The 23,155-nt window shown below is 43.8% G+C and overlaps 1 protein-coding gene across 1 annotated transcript; it reads left to right on the top strand.

Moving 5' to 3' along the window:
* The first annotated feature begins 318 nt into the window (after positions 1-318).
* On the top strand, positions 319-22,960 carry Actg2 (actin, gamma 2, smooth muscle, enteric). The gene is made up of 9 exons (XM_005385535.1): positions 319-421; positions 8,235-8,395; positions 9,509-9,637; positions 14,609-14,719; positions 14,982-15,066; positions 16,950-17,111; positions 18,078-18,269; positions 19,433-19,614; positions 22,741-22,960. The coding sequence occupies exons 2-9, from the start codon at positions 8,270-8,272 to the stop codon at positions 22,882-22,884; spliced, it is 1,131 nt and encodes a 376-aa protein (XP_005385592.1). The 5' UTR covers positions 319-421; positions 8,235-8,269; the 3' UTR covers positions 22,885-22,960.
* The last annotated feature ends 195 nt before the right edge of the window (positions 22,961-23,155 follow it).

The raw sequence follows: 23,155 nt of genomic DNA, 5'->3' as shown, positions 1-23,155 counted from the left end.
CCACAGAGGGAGGTATGGGCGGCGGAGGCCCACTGCCATTCTTGGTATGGTTCTCTCTCCAGGAGCAGAGTTGCGTCTGGACTTGCTCTGGGCAGCTTATAAGGCCTGGTGTAAGTTTTGTTTATGCAAGTGCAGCATAAAAGGAACAAATCCACCAGCACCGGGGCTGTTGCCACTCGAATCCTTTTGCATACATTTTTCAAATGATAATTCACTCTACCCACCCTTCCTTCCACACCCCCCAAGGCCAATTTATTGAAAAAACCACCTTATATGGTAATATTGCTAACACACCGTCAGCTGGCCTTTTTAGGGACTCTGTTTAAAGAAGATCCGCCTCTGGGGTTTTATATTGCTCTGGTATTTCTGCTGAAGACATAGCAGCCCTCAGTCCCTGGGAGGAGGACCTCTCACACCCTTGGTGAGTACCACACGCCTTCTGTGACTTCTTCCTTTCTGGGGCTGCCTGGCCTCCTGGGTGCTGGGGGCGCCTCCAGATTGGCCTGACTTCTGTGATGCTGGCTCAGGTCATGTGTCAAGGCCCTTGGTGGTAGCAGAGCCTGCAAGCGCATTGCTGCCTGCCTGGGAAAGGCCTTTCTGCCCAGGGGGCATCCTGGGGCAGGGACAGTTTGTAATTATGCTCCTTCTTCTCAGGCCAGGGGGCAATTGGGATGTGGTGCCTACAGTCTCTAGTTGCCCTGCTCACTCAGCTGTCCTTTGTCATGGGTTAGAATGTCTGGGAGGCTGTCTTAGGGGAGCAGATACTTGGCAGAGAAACAGCTTCTTCTCAAGCTATGTGAATAAAACCACTGGTGGTCCTGGTGTTCATGAGATGTCCGTGCTAGCATTAGGATGGTATTTCCTTCAGCCCCCGTTGGGTCTCTCTGTCCTCTGACTTGTGCTTGGTTAAGGTGAATGGAGAATTTTCTCAGTCCAAAAGCTGTAGAGTCACTGTGGGATGAGGAAAAGGACTAGGGTAGAGACAACAGTCCTGTAGCATCATTAAGTTTTTGGACTAGCAGGAACGTGGGAGACAGCTAATTGTCCTTCAGTGAGGACAGGGAAGCCCAGAACAATGAAGCAACTTATCCGCAAGACTTACAGCCAGCTGTGAAATTATCTGTCATCATCCCTCCTCCCCCAAAACACATACACGTAGACATGCGTGCACCAAGAATCAAGAAGAAACGAGACAGAGGGGCCACTTCCACTCTCATGGTCAGAATCCACCAGCACCTCTTAACAACAAGCAGGCTGGTGTCGTGGTACAGGACCTTAGAGGCAAACTATCTGGCTACTGAAACTATGGACTGGTCTCGATTTCCTCATCTGTAAAATGGAGTAAATTTAATAGGATCTACTTGGTAGTTCTGTTGTAAAGATCAAATGTATAAAGTACAGCAATCAGCTCAACATGGCCAGCAATCAGCTCACCTGGAAGACTTGCTAAAACACACATGGCCCTATACCCAACTGATTCTTTAAAAAAAAATTTAGTAGGCTACGGGAAGGGGACAATAATTTGCATTCCCAAGGAATCTCAGGAGATCAGGTAAAGCTGAGCCTGCTGGTCTGGGAACACACTTTGCATACTATTTGAATGTGGGTTTTACTTTGAAACTAGCCTTTGGTTTGAAAAGAGGCAGAGATGGGTGGTGCTAGAGAACCTGCTATGAGCAGGTGAAATTCCACATGTGAGGCTTGAGAAACTGGCAGGGGCAGTTTGACATCATGACATTTCTTCCTTCCCTTTGTCTTTTCCACCTGCATTTATTGAGCACTTACTATATGTAAGACACTGTCCCTGAGAGACAGTGTAGGACCTTCTGCAATCACTGGAAGAGATAGATAAGCAGATGAGAACTCTGGATTGTGTGAAAGGAGAAAAACTCAGGAGGAGCTGGCTGTTATCAGGGAAGGCTTCCTGAAATAGGGGCCGCCTGAGTCACCTCTTGGAGGAGGGCAGTGCAGTAAGGAGAAAGCATGGTCTTCAGGACTATAAGTAGCTTAGTTCCAAGGAATTTACATCACAAAGCAAGAAGCAGGAAGAGCCAAATTCAGAGGTGTGGGTGGGATGAGTCCTTTGCTTTTTGTGTGCTAAAATAATGACTGAGCAATGGGGCACCATGGAAGGGTTTATCCTAAAGGGTGGCAGCAAGAGATCTGTACTGTGAAGGGATTGCTTTGGCAGCTGTGGGGTGAGAGTGGTACTGCCATGTGCAGAGGTTCTGAGCTGGTGGCACCAGGGGCGTAGAGGAGGGATTAAGAAGGGCTGGCGATTGGCTGGGAGGGAAGAGAGAGACAGCAGGGTGTTGGGTGTGGGTGCAGTGATTCTCTGAGGGTAATTCCAGGTAGAGGAGAGAATGAGGAGTGCCATCCTAGAAGTGTGCATTGAGATCAGGAGGCAAGCGGGGTAGAGGTGCACTGGAACACACAACATCTGGCTGGCTATATGAGTCTGAAAAAGTCAGCTAGAGTGCTGTTAGAATTTTCCACTGGGTCGGTATTTTTCATGACATAGCTTCTCTTTGCCAGCTTTTCTGATCATATGTGTATTAGCTTTCCATCACTATTACAAAACACCTGAGATAACTAACTTATAAAGAGAAAAAGTTTATTTTACCACTCAGTTTTGGAGTTTCCAGGCCATGATCACTTGGCCCTGTTTGGGCTTTGGGCTTATAGCAGCACATTATGGCAAGAGCATATGCAGAGCAAAATTGCTCACCTACAAGCCAGGGATCAAAAGAGGGAGGCCACACTGTCCTTCAAGAGCACATCCCGAGTAACCTAAGGACCCCCGACTAGGCTCACCTTCTAAAGATTCTACCTCATTCTCATTATGCCACTCTGTTAAAGCCTTTAACATATAGGCCTTTGGGGACATTCAATGTCCCAAAGATAGGTAAGTAGATGATAGATAGATAGATAGATAGATAGATAGATAGATAGATAGATAGATTGCAGATAATAGTAGGCAGATAAACAGGCATTTACATGTCATTTGAAGCCCTTGCCCAATATTACATCCCTAACTATTGTTAGAAATCCCACCATTTATTTTATTAATCCCACCATTTATTATTTTCCTTTTAGAGCTAAAACTTTCTACTAAAATGAAATGTCTGTGGGAACTGGCATAAATTCAAACCTCAGTAGTCATTGATTTTATGAAACAGATCATGCAGTTCCTTCCACAGTGACAAGCTCTATCCTGGGAATAAGTTTTAACAGAAAAGAAAAAGCTTAATAGGAAATTTTTTGTGGTCCTTTACAATGAGGTTGACAAATATTTTCTGTAGCGGGTCAGATATTAAATATTTTAGCCTTGCAAGCCTGAAGATCCGTCACAATTAATTGCAACTCTGCTGTTGTAACAAGAGCAGCCATAGACGATATGGAAATGTATGGGCATTTCTATGTTCCAATAAAACTTTACTTATAGACACTAAAGTTGAATTTCCTATAATTTTCAGAGGCCACGGGCTGTTATTCTTCCACTGCTTTTTTTCAACCATTTAAAAATCATCCTTAGTTCATAGGTTTCATAAAAACAGGCCTGAGTTTGCCTATTCTGATTTACAATTTATACAGCATTTTCATTTCCACTGTTTCGTTTGATCTATCATCTCATGATACAGATGTTATCATTTCCATTTTATAGCAGAGCTGGGGCGGGACATAGCGCTGTGGGAAAGGTGTGCCAAGAGGGAAGGTAAAGGGGAAGAAAGGAAAGGTGAGAGAAAGCCTGAAGCCAAATTTGTCCCATTCGGATGGGGGAGTGGGTGAGACTTCACGCCTCTGTCCTCCCACTGAGTTGAGGGTGGCCAGGGAGATGGTTGAGGGAGCAAATTATTTGCACTCATTATGTCTGGTTTCTGGCTACCTCTGGGGGAGAAAGTATAAAAGCTGCGTTTCTAACTCCATGAGATCCTCAATGAAGCCCAGATGTGGTACATGCTGGAAGTGCCAGAAAAATTCCTCAGCTTCCCATGAGTGCAGAGCGGTTGTGACCCCAGGAAACCACAGTGACTTTGGCTCTGGTTCAGCTGACTTGCTTGAGACTAGCCACAAATTACCAGAAAGAGCTGAGGATGGTTTAGAATTTCTCCTGGCAGAGACACTGCAGGAGTCTGAGTCCAGAGCAGAGCCCCTCTCCCTGGGCCAGTGGGGCCCACAGAGGCTCCAGGCTGCCGGCCCTCACCTGCTTTCTCTGCCCTAACTTCTTCGCTTCCGCTGCAGAGAAGTGGATCTACAGCACCTGAAGTGCCACAGAATGGTGGTGTTGACAGCTTGAAGTCACTGTGTGGCTTGTCTAAGCAGCCCCACTGTTTGGGAAACAAAGTCCAAGTCTTTCTGTGTAGGAGATAACAGGAGGGAAACAAAAAGGTTCATTCAAAAGCCAGAGGGGCTTGAACTATAAATCACACTTAAGAGGGCTGCTAAGGGGATCAAGAGCAGGAGAGCCACAGGGGTCCAGCTCTGCCTCCTGGTTGCCCTGTGCTCGGGAGACTGGTCTCCCTCAAAGCAGACCACCTGCTAGACGGGGCAGCTTAACCGTTTGCTGTCCACCTTGTAAGACTGTGCCTGTGTGGTTCCACATCAAGCATTCAGGGGTCCCAGAGACAAGAGCAGACCAGGTCCGGGAGGGGCCACTAGGTGGTGGAATTGTCACCCAATGTCTATTGAGCACCTACTGTGTGCTAAACACTGGGTTAAGTGTTGATGCTGTAAATGTCAATTCAGATGCGGTCCTGGCAGAGGAGGAGCTCAGAGTTTCATGGAGAGAAAAGGACACAGACCCCTTTGTTTTGCTGCCAACAGCTCTAGAGAAACAGGCAGAAGCACAAATACCAAACATGGAGAAGTTATGACAGTTGCACTGAAGTGATGAGGAAGGCACAAGCTCAAGATTTGGACCTGTCCTGGGTTAATGCCATGCCTGTCTCCCAGCCTTTTCTGGCTAGGAGGTCTCTGGCCAAGTCTTTTAATTTCTTTGAGACTTACTTTCCAAACATGTAAAATAGGATTTCAAATAGCTTCTTTCAGGGCTGCTGTGAGGATTAAAGAGATGACACTATATATGTGAAAGCTAACAATTTTTAAAATTAAAAATACATTTCTACAAACACTGAACATACCATGAACATAAGTTGCAACAGAGCAACTTGCACCTTTTTCATTCCATTCCATATTTTGCTTTCTTCATTGTACAGAGGTATCAACTTTCTCATTCAGTGTCCTTTTTGACATTAAGATTGTTTCCAATTTCAGTCATTTTATTTTTTATCATTTTGGTCTTTTTTTGAGACAAGATCTCTCTATGTAATAATTCACGCTGACCTTGATTCACTATGTAGCCCAGGCTGGTTTCAAATTTGCAGTGATCCTCCTGTCTCAGCTCCCAAGTACTGAGATTACAGGCATGTACCCTCATACCCAGCTTTAATTTTGGTCGTTTTATTTTATTTTTGTTTTTTTGAGACAGGGTCTTACTATGTAGTCTAAGCTGGTCTTCAACTCACTATGTAGTCCAGGCTGGCCTCGAACTCTTAGCAATTCTCCTGCCTCAGCTTCCTGAGTGCTGGGATTAGAGGTGTACACCATCACACTTGGCTCAATTTTGGTCATTTTAAACAAAACTACTATTAAGACACTCTTGGCCATTTCCTTTCCCTTATTTCATTTGATTCATCTTCCATGATGACAGGTTGTCCACTCATGACAGGTTGACATTCACCCATTAATTAACACCTTTTGGTGACACTAATTCAGCCAGCTATAAATATGCCTTCGGGTGTTATTGTTCAGCCGTATGTCTTCATCCATAGAGATGTCCTGTTCTGAGCCCTGTAGGCAAGGCTAGAGAGACGGGACTGATTTCCTAAGCTATGGGGGCTTCCAACTACCGACAATGCAGAAGCAAATCCGTGTTTGAGAAGTCGCAGCTGGCTTCTTCCTGTTCTGAGTCTTGCTTTCAATATAACTGGGAGGAGCTCCCTTTTAGTGCTAACAAGCTTCTGCTCCACCTTGGCCTGGTCTTTCTGACCTCGTATTTGCAGGCCTGTGACCATCTCCCTTTGCTGTCTAGCTGTAGCAGAAAGCCATTTGGGTTTCCTTAGCATTTCTCCTCCTCTCCAAGGCAGAACCGCGTTCTGAATGACGCCTCTCAGCGTGCCGAGCGGGCTCAGCCAGTGGAGCATAAATGCCACTGCTTCCTTCACAGATGCGTTCTCTTTCCTTGTCTCACATGTCTCTTCTCGGGCCTCGAAAGTCTGTCTGCCCAACCCCTCAGCTAGGGCTCTTCCCACTTCCTCTGTGCCCTACCCATGAGGTCCCAGCTAGGAGGCCTCCCGAGGTTCCACTGCTTCTCCTTCACCACTGAGGGTCAAGAATTGTCAGGTGCTGTCCTTAACTCAAAAGAAAAGAAAGGGAGGAGGCGGGTAGGAGTACAGCAGATACTGGCAAAGTTAATTCCCCTCGTCACGCGGCATCTGTCCTGATTCAGCTCTCAGCACTGGAAGCGAGAACTCACAGTTGTTTCCCTTTGTCAAGGCAGAGGGCAGCGAGTCCCACCTTCATGCTCCTTCTTTCCCACTCCTCTCAGGCCGCCCTTTACTCTTCAAGGTGCCTTTTCCCTAGGACCGCACAATTCATCATAACTGCTGCCTCTTTTAATGATATTTGATGATTTTTTGTTCTACAAACTATAGGTGAATGCAGTCTCCTTGTAAAACATTAGACGATTACCGATCTAACCAGCAACACCACTCCCAGCCCCTCCCCATACCCCGAGGTGCTCATGGTGACCAGTCTATAAGGTGTTCTTTCAGAACCTTTTGCTCTGTAATTATATCCACAAGTTGGAAATCATGGAAAACACCTGGTAATGTTTTATGCTTTTAAAAGAAGTCACATAAGTGGTTTTATGCAGTACATTCTATTCTGCTGTTCTCACTCAGCAGAATGGTTTAAAAAATCTGCTCATGTTTATCCATATAGCCCCACCTTGCTCTTCCCTTAGCTACAGCACGGTATCCTGTTATTTGGACATTTGGGTAGTTCCAAAGTGTGCATCTTGTGTTTCCCTAAAGAGAAGCAGTTTTCCCACACATAGACCAAAGCCTATTATAAAGCTTTGAATCTTAACAGTATGATGATGAAAGGTAGTGTCATATAATTTGCATTCCTCTGATAACTAGTGATGCTAAGCAACTTTTGTTATTTTCATTTCCTTTCCTGTACTCCTATTAAAAATCTTTGTTTTCCTTTTCTTTTCTTTTCTTTTTTTTTTTTTTTTTTTTTTTTTTTTTTTTTGAGATGGTTCTCAACATGTAGTCCAGGCTGGCCTTGAACTAACAACTTTCCTGCCTAGGCCTCCCCATTACAGAGATTACAGGCATGTACCACCATATCCTCTCAGCTCAGCTACTGGGTATAGTGGCATAGTAAAGCTTACTTTCTTGTGACCTGCAGGAGTTCTTTAAATAATAATCCTTTGTTAGCTATATTGCAAATTTTTTCAACTCCTTTCCTAACCCTTAAGTCTTTTAGGGATTCCCTCCATTGGCTGAAAGCTTTACACCCACCTCAAGTCTTTAAAAGGAGGTATTAGTAGGACTGCCATACCACAGACTGGATGCCTTTAACAAAAGAAGGGCCAGGGATATAGCTCAGTGGCACAGTGCCTGCCCGGCAAGTGCAAGGTCCTGAGTTTGATTCCTGGTACAAAACAAAAAAGAAGACCTTTAACATGAGAAATTTATGTCCTTGTAGTTCTGAAGAGTAGAAGTCTGAGACAAGGTGTTGGCAGGGTTGGGCTTCTCCTGAGCCTGTCTGCTTGGCTTCTAAATGGCTCGTTCTTCTTGTGTCTTCACATGGCTCACCCTTGGGTGAATCAAAGACACTTCTGTGGAAGTAGTTATATTGGGTACCAGCTATATTGAACTAATGACCTCATTTTAATTTAATTACCTACTTTAAAGACCATATCTCCAAATACAATCATATGCTGAGGTCCTGGAGGTTAGGAATGCAACAGGAATTTGACAGGTAGTCACAGTTCAGTCCATAACGGCAGGGTAGAGGGAAGAGGCCAACTGCCAGGGACTGAAGGGCTAGGTCACACCTGTCCCTTCTGGCTGCAGGGGAGGTGGGGGCCTCAAAGTCAAGAAAACTGTACCCAGCTTGCCTGGACAAGTTGCTGACTCATTCTCTTCTCCTCCATTCCCAAGGTGCTCCAGCCCCAGTTGACTCAGCCACACTCGCCATGTGTGAAGAAGAAACCACCGCACTCGTGTGTGACAATGGCTCTGGCCTGTGCAAGGCAGGCTTCGCAGGAGATGATGCCCCCCGGGCTGTCTTCCCCTCCATCGTAGGCCGCCCTCGCCACCAGGTGTGTGGTCGTCTGGACCCAAGGCTTTGACACTAGGAGCACCTTGTGGAAACCTTGTGGATCTCTCTCTCTCTCTCTCTCTGTCTCTCTCTATGTATGTATGTATGTATGTATGTATGTGTTCTGGGGCAAGGAATGCTGTTTTCTGAGTGTGTTTTTTTGTTTTTTTGTTTTTTTGTCGTTTTGAGACAGAGTCTCGCTATACAGTTCAGGCTGGCCTTGACTTCACTTTGTAGCCCAGGCTGGCCTTGAACTCGCAGTGATTCTGCTGCCTCAGCCTCCTGGAGGTGCTGGGATTACAAGAGTGTGCCACCATGCCCGGCTTCTTTTTTCTTCTTTTTCTTTTTTTTTTCTTTAAGAGCACTGTTTTCTGATTAACTGATAAAGCAGGATTTTTAAAATAGAAACACCTCAGGCAAAAACCAGTATCCAGCAGACATACAATAATGTATTATGTCTGGGTTATATTCAAGTGTTGCTAGGACTGGAAGAATTAAAATATATGCAATTTTAAAATACCTTGGCTTTTAAGAAATTTGCATTTTATGCAAATACACACACAACTAATTTAAGGTCATGAACCATGATAGAGACAAAATATTTGACAGGAACACAACAGATGGAAGGGTTTGGGAACAGGAAGGCGTCACAGGAAAAGGGAGACCTGCAGCTCAGAGGGCTTCAGCGTGTGAGAAAATAGCACAAGCAGGACTGGGAGTTAGGTCAGTACCAGCAAAGGGGATTTAAGGAGGGCAAGTAGAAGCCTGTTCTGTGTGTGTGTGTGTGTGTGTGTTTGTGCGTGCGCGCGCGCGCACACACGCGCGCACATGTGTGAAGTAAGTTGGGGTGGGGGAGCGATGGGCCTTGATTTCTCTCAGAAAATGACATTGTCTTAGGAGAGAGGAGAACCAGCCCACAGGAAGTCCTCCACCTCCTCTTCCTGTCACTTCCATTCTCACCTGTGTCTACCCACCCTTATCTCTGCTGTCTATTTTCATTAGAAGGGCCCTCTCTCCTTCCGCTTCCTCCTTCAGAGACATTCTAATGTCTGAATCCCTCCGTGTGGAGCCTTAAAGCCAACTCACTCCTCCCCCCTCCCCTCTTGCATTGCAGGGTGTAATGGTGGGAATGGGCCAGAAAGACAGCTACGTGGGGGATGAGGCCCAGAGCAAGCGAGGGATCCTAACTCTCAAGTACCCCATTGAACATGGCATCATCACCAACTGGGATGACATGGAGAAGGTACGGGAAACCCCCACCACCTTACTGTAATGATAAGACACCACCATGACCCTTGTACCTCACAGCCCATTTGTCCAGTCAACTCTTCCTCAAAAATGTTTCTCACATCTTTCCTTCCTATCCGCAGGACCATTTCTCCAAGCGAGGCTGCCAACCTCTCTCCCTGGACTATGTTGCAGTGGCTTCCCACTGGTTTCTTTGTCTCCTGCCCTCACTCACCCAATTAACTCTCTACCCTGCCACAAAGCTTCACTTTCTACAAACATCTGCTCATGTCACTCACATCCTTTGGCACCTTCATTAACAGCAGTAGGTTCCTACCTCTCTGTAGTGGCTTCTGGGGACCTGGCCACACTTCATTCCCAGCTTCCTCCTCTCACCCAGTGTTCGCTCTGGCTGCTGCTCACCCTTGTTTAAAATGCTGATGCTGCCTCCAGAGAGACCAATAGCCTTTCTCATTTCCCCTGTTATGACTTCAGCTAGATGCTGTATCATGATGATGATTCTCTAATGTAGTTCTTTTTTCATTTATTTCTTTATACTTTTTTTACAGTACTGGAGATTGATTTTTTTTTTTTTTTTTGTCTTTTTGAGACAGCATCTCACTATGCAGTTCAGGCTGGCTTTGAACTCACTTATGTAGCCCAGGCTGGCCTCAAACTTGCAACGATCCTCCTGCCTCAGCCTCCCGAGTGCAGGGAATACAGGCGTGTGCCACCACGCCCAGCACTAGTACTGGAGATTGACCCTAACACCTTTGTACTGAGTTACATGTCCAGCTCTTTAAAAAATTTTTTTTCTTAAATTTTGTGGTGGGGTCTTGCTAAGTCTCTAAGCTGCCCAGTTTGGGTATGAACTTGAGATCCATCTAGCCTTGGCTTCCCAAAGCTCTGGAATTATAGATGTGCACCACCATGCCTGGCTTTCTAAAAGCGTTTTTGTGTAAGAAAATGTTGGGGGGTGGATTTTTAAATGGAAGCATTTGTGCTTCCAAAATGCTTCCAAAATCATGTGCACAAAATGCCAACAAGCCTTCCTAATATTCCGCTGATCAGTTCCACTGATAGCTGACTGAGAGTTCTTGTTTCTAGTGTGACTATTTTCTGAAATAAAATAGAGAACTTATTGAGTAGACTACAGTTGGAAATGAAGAATGTCGAGTTGAAATCTGTGATTCACTTACAGTTTTCTCAAAATTTTACATGATGAATAGAAGATTAGCATAAAAAATGCAATAGCTTTCACATCATGCCCACAGTGGAGCGGGAAAGACCACAGGCACTGAAGTGAGCGTAAGAGAGATCTGGGTGCGAATCCCACCCTGCAAGTCTTAGTTTCCTCATTGAGAAAGTAGAAATAAAAATATTTTCTTCATTAGATTTGTTTGGAGGTTGAATTAGGTAAATACTTAGTATAATCCCAAAGCATGAATTAGTGCTCAAAAATGATACATGTTATATACATAAGAAGCAAAATTTTTTTTCACAATAGTGGCAATATGTAAACTCTTTAAAGAAACCCTTAAAATATGTGCCTCCAAAGGAAAACTGAGGGCCAGGGATATAGCTCAGTGGCACAAGCGTCTGCCTGGCAGGTGCAAGGTCCTGAGTTCGATTCCCAGTACCAAAAAAAAAAAAAGGAAAACTGAATAGGGTGAAGGTATAAAATCTCCCCCAAATAACTAATACTGATTGCTATTCCAATAAAAATTATGCAAAATAATAAAAATGTATGCTTGGAGAAATAGCAAAATTATGAGAAAATAAGTAAGAAAAACTATGAAGAGAGGCTTGCTATATTCAAATGCTGAAATATTGTTGGGTATGGTGGTACAGGCTTGTAATTAGAGTTTGGGAGGCTGAGGCAGGAGCATCACTGAGAATTCAAGGCCATCCTAGAATACACAGGGAGTTCAAGGCCAGCCTGAACTACATAGTAAGACCCTATCTCAAAGGAAAAAAACCCTAAAGTATAATGTGAGTCATAAAAATTAAAACAATTTGCTATAGCACAAAGCTAAAGAGGAAATATACGATGAATAGAACTTCTAACACCTGAGGGGGAAAAAGATTATTTCAATGAATTATTCTGAACTAGCTGATTAGTTATTTGGTATGTGTTTGGGGAGGGAAGTTCCAGCACTTCCCTCCTACCATTTCACTAAGTACATATCAATTAACTATAAAGATTCAAACATAAAAATATAATAAAATAAAAGCAAGCATTTAATCAGCTTTCTGGTGAAAGTACTAGTAGAGAAAAAATGCTTGACTTAAAAATCAGAACTTCTATTATGTTAGAAATAAATGTAGCCAGGCATAGTAGCACACACCTGTAAATTCCCACTACTCAGGAGGCTGAGGCAGGAGGATCACAAGTTTGAGCCCAGCCTTAGCATCTTAGTGAGACCCTGTCTCAAAATAAAAAATAAGAAGGGCTGAAGATGTAGCTAGTGGTAGAGTGTCCGTAGGTTCAATCCCTACTGCCACCAAAAAAAGTCAAGCAACATATTGTAAAAATGTTAAAAGTGCATTGAATAATTAATGTCAGTTAATATAAATAGATAATTAAAAATACAAAGTGTCTTACAAAAAATATAGGACATACACAGGTAACTGTGCCAAATGGAAATTATAAAAATGATAAAAATAAATTTTAAAAATCAAGGTATGCTTTTTACCTGTCAAATTATTTCATATTTTAAGAGTGAGATTACTTAATTCAGGTAAAAGAGCCACTTTTTGGTTTTTTGTTTTTTTTTTTTTTTTTGGTTTTTTTCTGATACCTGGAATCAAACTTACGACCTTGCGCTTGCCAGGCAGGCCTGTGACACTGAGCTAAATCCCCACCCCGCAAAAGCCACTTTCTTGTTCTAAGGTAGCTTTTCTATTGCTAACAGGAATCAATTTCCAATTGCCATGCCCTTTAGCCCAGTAAACCCACATTTAGAATTCTTTTCTTTGTAGCACATCCTGAATTCTAAAACAGAAAATGTAATATGAACAAAGATAGCTATTGCAGGATCATTTATAAATAAAAATCAAAGACACTATAGTAGCAATGTGATTAAATATATGATATTCATGATGAAATGTGTAAGGATTAAGAATGTTTCTTTAATTTACTAAAAATATTCACTATGAAAAGCAGAGCTATTTATCTACAAAAACAAATTGGAACATAGCATAAGAATAAGGAAGGGATATAAAATAAATAAACAATAACACATGTTAAAAGATGTAAAGACACAAGATTTGGAAGGAAAAAAACCCAAAATGTTAACTGCTATTAAGTGATATAAATATGAAGTGTTTTTATTTCATTTTAAAATACTTTCCCAGTTTTTAAAATATCAACATTTTTAACTTTTAAGGCATAGTACTTTATCAAAAAATAAAATAAAGTGCAGATTCTTGGGTCCACATCTAAAGGTACTGATTTGGACATGGTTTCACTATGCAGTTCAGGCTGGCCTCGAGCTCACAGCAATCCTCTTGCCTCAGCCTCCCGAGTACTGAGATTACAGGCGTGTGCCATGAGAAGCACATTTTAAGAAACACTCTATCACCTCATTAAGGTCAGATCCTTCCTTCATGCTCCAGTGAAACTTTCACAGTCCAGTGACTCTGCTAGTACCATTTCCTCTGCCTCAGATGACCTTCCAATCTCTGGAGATCTTTGTTTTCAGGACCATTCAGATTCCCCAGATAAAAACCCTTGCCTCTTCCTTCACTTACAATGTGGCTTCTGTCTTTGTATTTTGTTGTTGTGACACTTATTCCTCTAGACTTTGAAGCTAAAAACTGAATGCCATGTCTGATTCATATCGCCATCATTCTTAGCACCAGCCCAAAGCCCGTAAAATATAAGGGTCTAATGGGATCAAATGACCTTGAGCTCCAGCTCTGAAGCAACCAGAACCCCATGTCTCCAACACTATTTGCCAAATTCCTCTGCAATGAAGACTCTTGTTTGGTTTCCTTGGTTCACTAAACAGGGAAGTGGATATAGGAGGAAGAAATAACTTTCTTTAAAGCACTAGTTCCCAACTGGGATGGTGTTTCTTCCCAGGGGACATTTGGTGATTCTGGAGACATTTTTGATCATCGCAGCGGGAGAGGCTCTACTAACATGTAGTGGGTGGAGCCCGGGGATGTTGCTAAACATTTTATAATGCACAGGTCTGACCCCTCGAGCATGGAATTATCCAGCCTAAACTGCCACAAGACTGAGCTTATGAAACCTCTGCTCCAAAGCACCAGCCTGGTAAATAAACAGAGAAAAGTGAACCAAGCATATGTATCTATCAGGTTCCCAGCAGGTACATTCACTTTTTTCAAAGAAGTGATTAAATGAAAGACTACTTACAAGGGTGTGAGCAGGTTTAGAGCAACCGGAAAAGTACCAAGTACCAGCAACAATGGGCGCTCTTACATCCCTAACACCCAAGATATGAGGTGGGGAGGGCAAAGTGTTGCTGGAGCCCAGGGAGAGCTGGAGTTCCAGAAGAGGGGCCACTCAACAGGAGCTATGTTCATGGAGGACTACTCCACTGCTAGAAATGCCCTGATCTCTTTCTCTCCCCTAGTATGCGTTCTCTGCTCCTATCCTGTACTGTCCCTCCGCCAACCATAGCCAGAAGCCAGAAAGCAATGATGCAATACACCTGGCTCCCCTTGAGCACAAAGCTGCAGGAAAAAAAAGATAAAAGGAAGAAGAGGGAAGGTCAAATGGAAATAATCAACGCAGAGAAGATATTAGCCTCAGGTCTGGCCTGGCTGAGGCCCTTTAGAGAAAGAATATACCCTCTAAAGGTCAATCAGCAGTATTCATGGCCGATCATTCTCTTCTTCAGATCTACAGCCCCATCCTATGCAAATAGAGCCACACTCCTCCAGCATAGGCAGGTCAGGCAGATTTTCACAGCCCACTGGGGGTCTGCAGGGCTCATCTGGTATTTGTCTCAACCAGATCTGGCACCACTCCTTCTACAATGAGCTGCGGGTAGCACCGGAAGAACACCCCACCCTGCTCACAGAAGCCCCACTAAATCCCAAGGCCAACAGGGAGAAGATGACCCAGGTAAGACCCAGGAAGACTTCAGCAGTGGCCCAAGCGTGGATGCCCAGGCAGATACTTCCTGCCCCTCATGTGTCAATGCAACAGAATTTTTCAGGACCTGGTACATACATGGTCAGACCAGGCCCTATGGGAAGTGGGAGTAAGATAAACAAGTATCAAATTGGCATAGTCCCTGCCCTTAATAAGATTACAAACCATTCTATAGGCTAAGATGTACTGTGGTTTTTGCCAGAAAGTCCTTTATTTTTCACTGTCTTTTCAGATCATGTTTGAAACTTTCAATGTCCCTGCTATGTACGTTGCCATTCAAGCTGTGCTCTCCCTCTATGCCTCTGGCCGCACCACAGGTAAGGGGCTCGGGAATTCATTCCTTTTCTGACTTCCAGGGAAGTAGGGACAAGCTGGGCTTCTGCATAGTCTCCTGCTCAGAAGAATCAAAAGGACAGCCAAAGTCCAGGGGAATTGTTATGTACTGTAAACACGTACTAAAACAAACAAACAATGCCCCCCCCAAAACAAAGCTCAGGAGAAAGTCTTGCTTAGGGATAGCAGAGGGGAATGCTCATGGGGAATGCTGGCTTTGAGGCTACTTCGTATGGTTGGAGAGAATTTATTTGAAGAAAGCATAACTAGTACATCCTTTATTCTCCTTCCACTGGCCGGGGTTATTCCCTCCCAGTAGCGTTTCCAGGATCTTATACACATATCCTATGATACTGGAAAGTTTCTGCCTCACACAGCAGCAACAGTAGATCCTATGATAATGGATGGGCCAGCAGGTGGCCTTGCTATAGAAAGGCACTCAGCAAACAGAGCGTCACATAAAGTGATCCTTAATAGGGACTCAACAGCTCCCACAAACACTGTTCAAACATACATTTATCATGCATTACTTGATTTATCCATTCACTCATCTATCAAATATTTCTCTTGCTCTCTAGAATACACCAAACTCTGTACCAGGCCACAGGCATACACTGACAAGACAGACTCTGCCATTTTGCAGCTAACAGTTTAGTGGGGGAGAGACCAAAATAAAAGATAGTCTCACTACAGGTGATAAAGACAGAGAGAAGGAAACATATGGCATGCACAGTGTCCTATTCTGAGCTTTGCCCTTGATTTTATGGTGTAAACATGATTCCTGGACACATGATAGTCATGGGATGATGGTTCTATTATTTACTCATTTTACCATTTCTCTATGGCTAGACATTTAGATTGTCTCTGATTTTTATTATAAAATATACTGTGATGAAAATTCTTACAGAAGTGTAAGTTACTGGTTTCTGAGTATTTATTTTACTTCTGAACCATCTTAGTTGATTCCTCTGAGTCTTCTAAGTATAAAACCATGTCATCTGCAAATTATGGCAATTCTGTTTCCTTTTGGTAATAATTCTTATTCTGTTTTCTGTCTTAGTACATTGGCAAGATCATCAGGACAATATTCAGTAACAATGGTGATATTTTAGTGTTTTCAATTATGATGTGACTGTTGGATCAACCAGGCTTTCTTATGTTGAGAAATCTTACCTCCTGTCATGGTTTACTAAAAAATTTTTTTTGAGACAAGGTCTCACTATATAGTTCAGACTGGTCTTGAACTCACTGTGTAACCCAGCCTTGTCTCGAACTTGTGGAAACCCTCCTCCCTCAGCCTCCCAAGTGCTGGTATTACAGGTGTATGCTGCCATGCCCAGCTACTAAAAGTTTTATGAGTAGATAATAGTAATCTTTTTCAAATTGGCTATTTTCTGTAGCTCTTCTAGATTTAATATTTTTAGTGTAGTTTCATATGTGTTAGTTTGACTCATAGAGGATTTGCAAAGTGCCCGATCTCACTTAAAAGAATGTGCAGTGTACATTACCATAAATGTGTTTCAAGGAATCTAAGAAAAGGAGACATTTTCTTGCCTTTCAGAGGTTTACAGTTTCACTTGGGATGAAAAACTTTTGTTCACACATATATGCATGCACACACACACACACACACACACACACTGTGAATTTTCTTAGCTACTAAAGAACACATACAATTTCTTTAGTACACTGTAGAAGTACATTGGCTAGATCAATGTAGTAACTACTAAACTACTTAACTACTTGACTACTACTACTTAACTACTAAGGAAACATACTGATAGTTGAAGGTTGCTTGGTAACAGATCCTAGAAACAGACGAAAGACAAAATGAGGTTTTCACAGAGCCTCTCCTCTCTGTCCACAGGCATTGTCCTGGATTCAGGGGATGGTGTCACCCACAATGTCCCGATCTACGAGGGCTATGCCCTGCCCCATGCCATCATGCGCCTTGACCTGGCTGGTCGTGACCTCACGGACTACCTCATGAAGATCCTCACAGAGAGAGGCTATTCTTTCGTGACCACAGGTATTCCACCCCTTTCTTGATTCTGACTGGAGTTCAGAGCCAAATCTGACCTATGACTGAAGAAGCTGTTGGAACCAATGAGAATTTCTGATCTTGTGTCCTCAAACTATCTTAGGGTAGACTGAGAGACCACAGCTAGGGCTGTGCCTCTGGACAAGCCCAGATAGTGAGGATGGCCTTACTGAAGGAAGAAAGTGCCGAAGTCACCCTGAGGAGGAGGACGAGGCTGAGACCTGGTTGTGTTAAGCAGCACTTGGCTTGAGCCTTATGCAGTTTCTCAGCATTCCCTCCTTCCCCAGAGATCTGTGGCTGCCTCTTTTATGTCTGTCTAGGACCAGTAATTTTGACAAGGCTGAATGGGAGTGAAGACCTGGTGTGTTACATTACCTAGGAATGCCTCTGTCATGTCTGAGCACAAATGAAATAAAAGAGGCCTGAATTTCTAAGGTGAAACAGTCCTGTAGCTCACCATGGCAAGAGAAGTTTTTAGGAAAAAAGTTTTTAGATTCTGTTAGGGTCACAAAGTGTGAGACTGAGTCTAAACTGAAATTGTGCCCTGCTGGGCCCCCGGGAAGGCCCATGGAACTTTGTTGGTACTGAGAGATGAGAGCAAGGAGAAAATGCAAAGTCTTACTTGGGCATCAAGTCTTTGAACTCCTGATTTAGAAAAAGGAGTGAAAAGGGGCTGGGGATTTTGCTCAGCGGCACAGCACCTGCCTGGCAAGCACAAGGTCGTGAGTTTGATTCCTGGTACCAGAAAAAAACAAACAAACAAACAAAAAAAAAGAGGAGTGAAAAATTAACATGGTATGAATAGAGCTTTGTCCCTCTTTGGGTGCAGTTCTGTCATCATCCTAAGACTATAGCCAAAGTAGTTAAACAAAAAACCAGCTTTCATGGAGATAACAATAGCACAACCAGACTGCCCGAGCTGAGTATCCACTTCATCATTTCTGTGCCTTCCAGCTGAGCGAGAAATTGTGAGAGACATCAAAGAGAAGCTGTGCTATGTGGCCCTGGATTTTGAGAATGAGATGGCCACAGCAGCCTCATCTTCCTCTCTGGAGAAGAGCTATGAGCTGCCAGATGGGCAGGTCATCACCATTGGCAATGAGCGCTTCCGCTGCCCTGAGACCCTCTTCCAGCCGTCCTTCATTGGTGAGCAGTGGCCCTCAGGACCTGCTGGTGGTTCTAGAGGGCAGGGGGTTAGGGGATGGTGAGTTATGGAAGGAAACATCAGAAGTCATGAATACTTCGTTTATTGTTATGTAGTCCACATTTTACTAGGGAGGCATAAAACTATATACCAGACAGTACAATGCAATGAACTCTGCTTTAAAAGAGTAAGAAAATTAAGGTAAGAGCAAAGCAAGATTGAGAATATAACATGGAACTAAGATTGAGGCTGATCCACTATATGTTTCAAGATGCTTCTGGGATCATTTAGCAGTCAGGTCGTAGAGACCAAATCCATGATAGTAAAGAGGGTTGGTTTGTGGGTCATACTTGTTTTGTTTTGTGATACTGGAGATTGAACTCAGTGCCTTTACACTGAGGTATAGGCCCAGCCCTCTTTTATTTCCTATTTTCAAACAGGGTCTTGCTAACTTGCTAAGTTTCTCAGGCTGGGTTCAAATTCGCAAGCCTCCTTCCTCAATCTCTGGGAGTACAGGTGTACACTGTTGTACCTGGCTTTCAGACTCGGGTTTAATGCCTGATGCTGTCCCCTCAATCCCTGTCTCCTGGGACCTGTTATCTTCTTCAACCTGCTGTTTCCTCATCTATGAAATGGAGATTATGATAGTACCTACCAGATAGTATTAAAATAAAGTTTATACTATAATTTTAATCATTGCTTCCTTGCAGAGTGCATGAGAGGAAAATGGAGAGTGGCTGCTCATGAGTGTGGGGTTTCTTTGGGAGCATTAAACGTGTTCTAAAATTGCACTGTGGTAATAGTTGTACAACTCTGGATATACTAAAAACCACTGAACTATATATTTTAAAGGGTGAATTTTATATGACATAGATTATATCTCAGATCTGTGAAAAGGAGATGATATAGAAAGACAAAAGTGTTTCATTAGAAATGTGCCATGAGCAATGGTGTGAAAGATTTGAATGGGGCACAGAGGTGGGGGAGGCAGGCAAAGACAGAGCCATGACCAGTTAGGGGATCGGATCTAATGATCCAGTTGAGAGGCCGATTGAGGGTCTGAACTAGGGAGTTGCAGTAAGAGAAAAGGGGTCATATAAGGGTGTAAAGCTATGTGTATTTATGCAATAGATGAGTGTTGACAAGTTACTGTCATCTCCACTAGGCATGGAGTCCGCTGGAATTCATGAGACAACTTACAATTCTATCATGAAGTGTGACATTGACATCCGTAAGGATTTGTATGCCAACAATGTCCTCTCTGGGGGCACCACCATGTACCCTGGCATTGCTGACAGGATGCAGAAGGAAATCACAGCCCTGGCCCCCAGTACCATGAAGATCAAGGTGACTCTTGTCCTGGTGGCTATTTCCTGTCCTTTGATCAAAGACCTGCTACCGTAGTTACTTTTCTCATTACTAACACAAAATACCTGACAACCAAAGTTAAAGGAGGAAAGGTTTACTTAGCTCACACCTTGTAGAGGTTTCCATCCATAGCTGGCTGGTTCCAAGGCAGGATGGCATGGAAGACAGGCACCGCAGAGGAGAAACAGTCCATGGTGAGCAGAAGGTAGCAAAGCAACAAGGGTTAACCATAGCTTTTTCAATCCTTATATCTTATCCAGGCTGTTTAGGGTGGGTAACACTCACACCCTTAATCCTAGTCCCTTGATCTTAGCATTGCACTGGGAATCAATCCCAGCTTTACACATTCTAGATCCGGCCACCTCTGCAAAAGTCCCATCTATGACTGCATGAGGCTTTGGGGGGACATCTAGACACACACCATAACACATACCTGGAGATGCTGCTGGGCCTGGTAATTTGGGAGTTTCTGGGGTTCAGCTTCGGCCTGGTCTGCAGTCAATTCACCTTGGGCACCAATGGGCTAAAGACATGATCACGTGGATATTATACAAGAAAGGGTTTGAAAAAATTTAAGATAAAAAGAATATTGAAGGGGTTGAGGAAGAAAGAAGGAGGAGGTAGGAAGAAAAGAAGGGGGCAACACTACAGTATTTTTAAACTTTAAAAAGTGGCCTGAAGTTACTCCAGAGTAGGAGAGTGAGAATTCCAAAGAGGAAATGGAATGTGTGACCACAGTGCCAGCTGCCACTTCAAACTCCCAGAGACATTTTTTGAGCCCTGGACAGCCTCAGATCTGCTGTTCGACTTGACTATAGCCTTTCCCACTCTGCTTCTCACAAGGGCCCATTATCTCGTGGGCTGTGGCTGAATACCTGCCTACAACTTCTGCTATGCCTCTGGTCTCCAAGTAATTATAAAAACGTCTTAGGGCTTCTTGCTAACAGGTCCAGGAAGACTTGAGACTATAAATAACGAATTGGTAGAAAGTTACAAAGTCTCACAACAAAGCTGGCCTCTGAGGAACAGGCTTGCCTGAGGAAGTGTACTCCTTGTGAGCATTTTGAAAGCCTTCTTCAGAAAGGAAGCCTGCTTCAGGCCTTCCTCCTGCCTAGCAGACAGTGTGTATCACAGGGCAGCAGCGTGGACCACTAGAAAACCAGCGAGAGCCTGCAGGTTTCTGTAACCCAGGGCCTCAGGAGCAGCACACTTAGCAAGGCCTGCTGCACAGAGGGTGCAGTGCCAAGCCCAGGGCAAGGGCTTTTTACCAGGACCGTATGTTAGGATACCACTCCTCTCCTCACCCTCAGATCTGGTTCAGCAGGTCTGAGGTTCCCGTTTACCTACACTGATAAACAGCCACCAATGACTGGATGCATTTCCTAATTTATCAGCTTCTGCCCTGAACCAGCGTTCATGGAGTTTAGGATCCAGGTGGTAAAAACGATCAGTTCCAAGGCAACCTAAGTAAGACAAGAGAGAGGAAGAGCATTCCAAGCAGGAGAAATAGAGTGAACAGAGGTACCCCGAGTTGTGTGAGGGTTCCAGCAAGATTTGGGGGCAGGAATTGAAGAGGAAGCAAGCCTTGAGGACATGGAAGAAGGGATTTGGTGGCAGGGGGGTAAGGGGTGGGGGGTGGAGTGGAGATCTAGGGCCACCAGTCTAAGACAAGCCACAGATTTCTTACACTTTGGACTTCCCAGAAGTAAAACCGGTCCCTTTCTTAGTAACTGTGTATTCCTAGTCCTTGAAACATCTGAATAAATAAGATAACTTTTAAACATCCTACAATTAATTCCATGATCTCTGCAATTTAGGAACTATGTAAAGATTTTAAGGAGACTAATGACAATCAGTGTAGTCTCTGGTTTGCTCTAGCACTGGATTCTTAGACTCTTCAGACACTAGGAATGTCAGGTACGGTGGTGCATGCCTGTAATCCCAGTGCTCAGGAGGCTGAGGCAGGAGTATCACTGTGAGTTCAATGCCAAACTGGGCTACATAGTGAGTTCAAGAGCCTAAACTACATAATGAGACTTTATCTCAAAAAAAAGTTGGAAATTAGTTGACAAGCCAAGGATTCCATTTAGATAGCACTTAATGTTACTAGACATGATAACAAATTTCTCAAAGTTCAGGACTCCTAGTGGAAAGAGTGAGCAATGTGTGCATGAACTTGAGAACTTCTCAGATATAAGTTGTTGTTAGCAGAGGAAGGTCAAAACAGGGTCTGGGCAGATGGAAGCAGCCCAACTCAAATTGCCCATGCATCTAAACCCCAGACAAGGATAGAACAAAGTAACTTGTGTAGATGTTCGTATTGGTCAGCTGTTGCTGAGTAACAAACAGCCACGAAACCTCAGGAGCACATACCAATGAACATGGACTGCTCATGCATCTGCAGGTCTGCAGAAAGTCACTAACATTCAGTGGTCAAAGTCAGACTTGGCTAGGAAGCCCTGCAGATCTAGCCAACTTACCAAGTCCCTGTCTCTCAATGTGGGCCCAGCTGGAGGGCCAATAACTCTTTAAGGGAAATTTTTCATGTACATGGCAGACGTGTGAGAGAGCATCCCTGACTATGTAAACACATTTCAAGCCCCAGTTTAGGGATTTTTTTTTTTTTGGTCTTTTGCGACAAGGTCTTGTTATGCAGTCCAGGCTGGCCTTGAACTCATGTTGTAGCCCAGGCTGGTCTAGAACTCACAACGATCCCCCTGCCTCAGCCTCCTGAGTGCTGGGATTACAGGCATGTACCACCACGCCTGGCCAGTTTGTGTCATGGTCACTAACATTCCAGTGGACAAGGATAACACATGACCCAGCCAAAAACCTCAGGAAAAAGGAATGTGCTCTTCCCATGGAAGAATGAAGGAAGGGTAAGAGGATGACATTTTTGGACAATAACCTCGTCTGCCACAATATTTGTCCTGTTCATTTCTGATCATGGTGGCTGCTTTTTCTTCAAACAGTCTGACATCTGGGTAAAATGATTTCTGATTCTACTTCTTTATTCTTTTTTGTGGGGGAGGCTGAGCACATTGTACCCAGGTTCCTTGGCTGTTCTCGTGGAGGCTGATCATCATTCACATTTGCTCTTTGCAGATTATTGCTCCCCCAGAGCGGAAGTACTCAGTCTGGATTGGAGGCTCCATCTTGGCCTCTCTCTCCACCTTCCAGCAAATGTGGATCAGCAAGCCTGAGTACGATGAAGCAGGTCCCTCCATTGTCCACAGGAAGTGCTTCTAAAGTCAGAACAAGTTCTCTGGAGAATCATTTGACACCACTGTTACCAGTTATAACACATTAAAACCTGCAAGACTTACTTCTCTGTGTGGGGGTCTTCTTATCCTGAGCTGTCTCACGCACAATGCTAAGAGCTTTTCACACATTATTTCTAATTCATACAAAGTCCCTTTGAGGCAGTAACTACTATCATCCCCATATTACAAATGAGGAAATTGAGGCTCAGGGAAGTTAAGGTCTTGCTGAAGGTCTCAGAGCACCAAGATTAAAACTT

This window comes from Chinchilla lanigera, unplaced genomic scaffold (genome assembly GCF_000276665.1).
Source record: "Chinchilla lanigera isolate Chin_1 unplaced genomic scaffold, ChiLan1.0 scaffold00023, whole genome shotgun sequence".
Lineage (NCBI taxonomy): Eukaryota > Metazoa > Chordata > Mammalia > Rodentia > Chinchillidae > Chinchilla > Chinchilla lanigera.
This window is presented reverse-complemented; position numbering and strand designations above follow the sequence as displayed.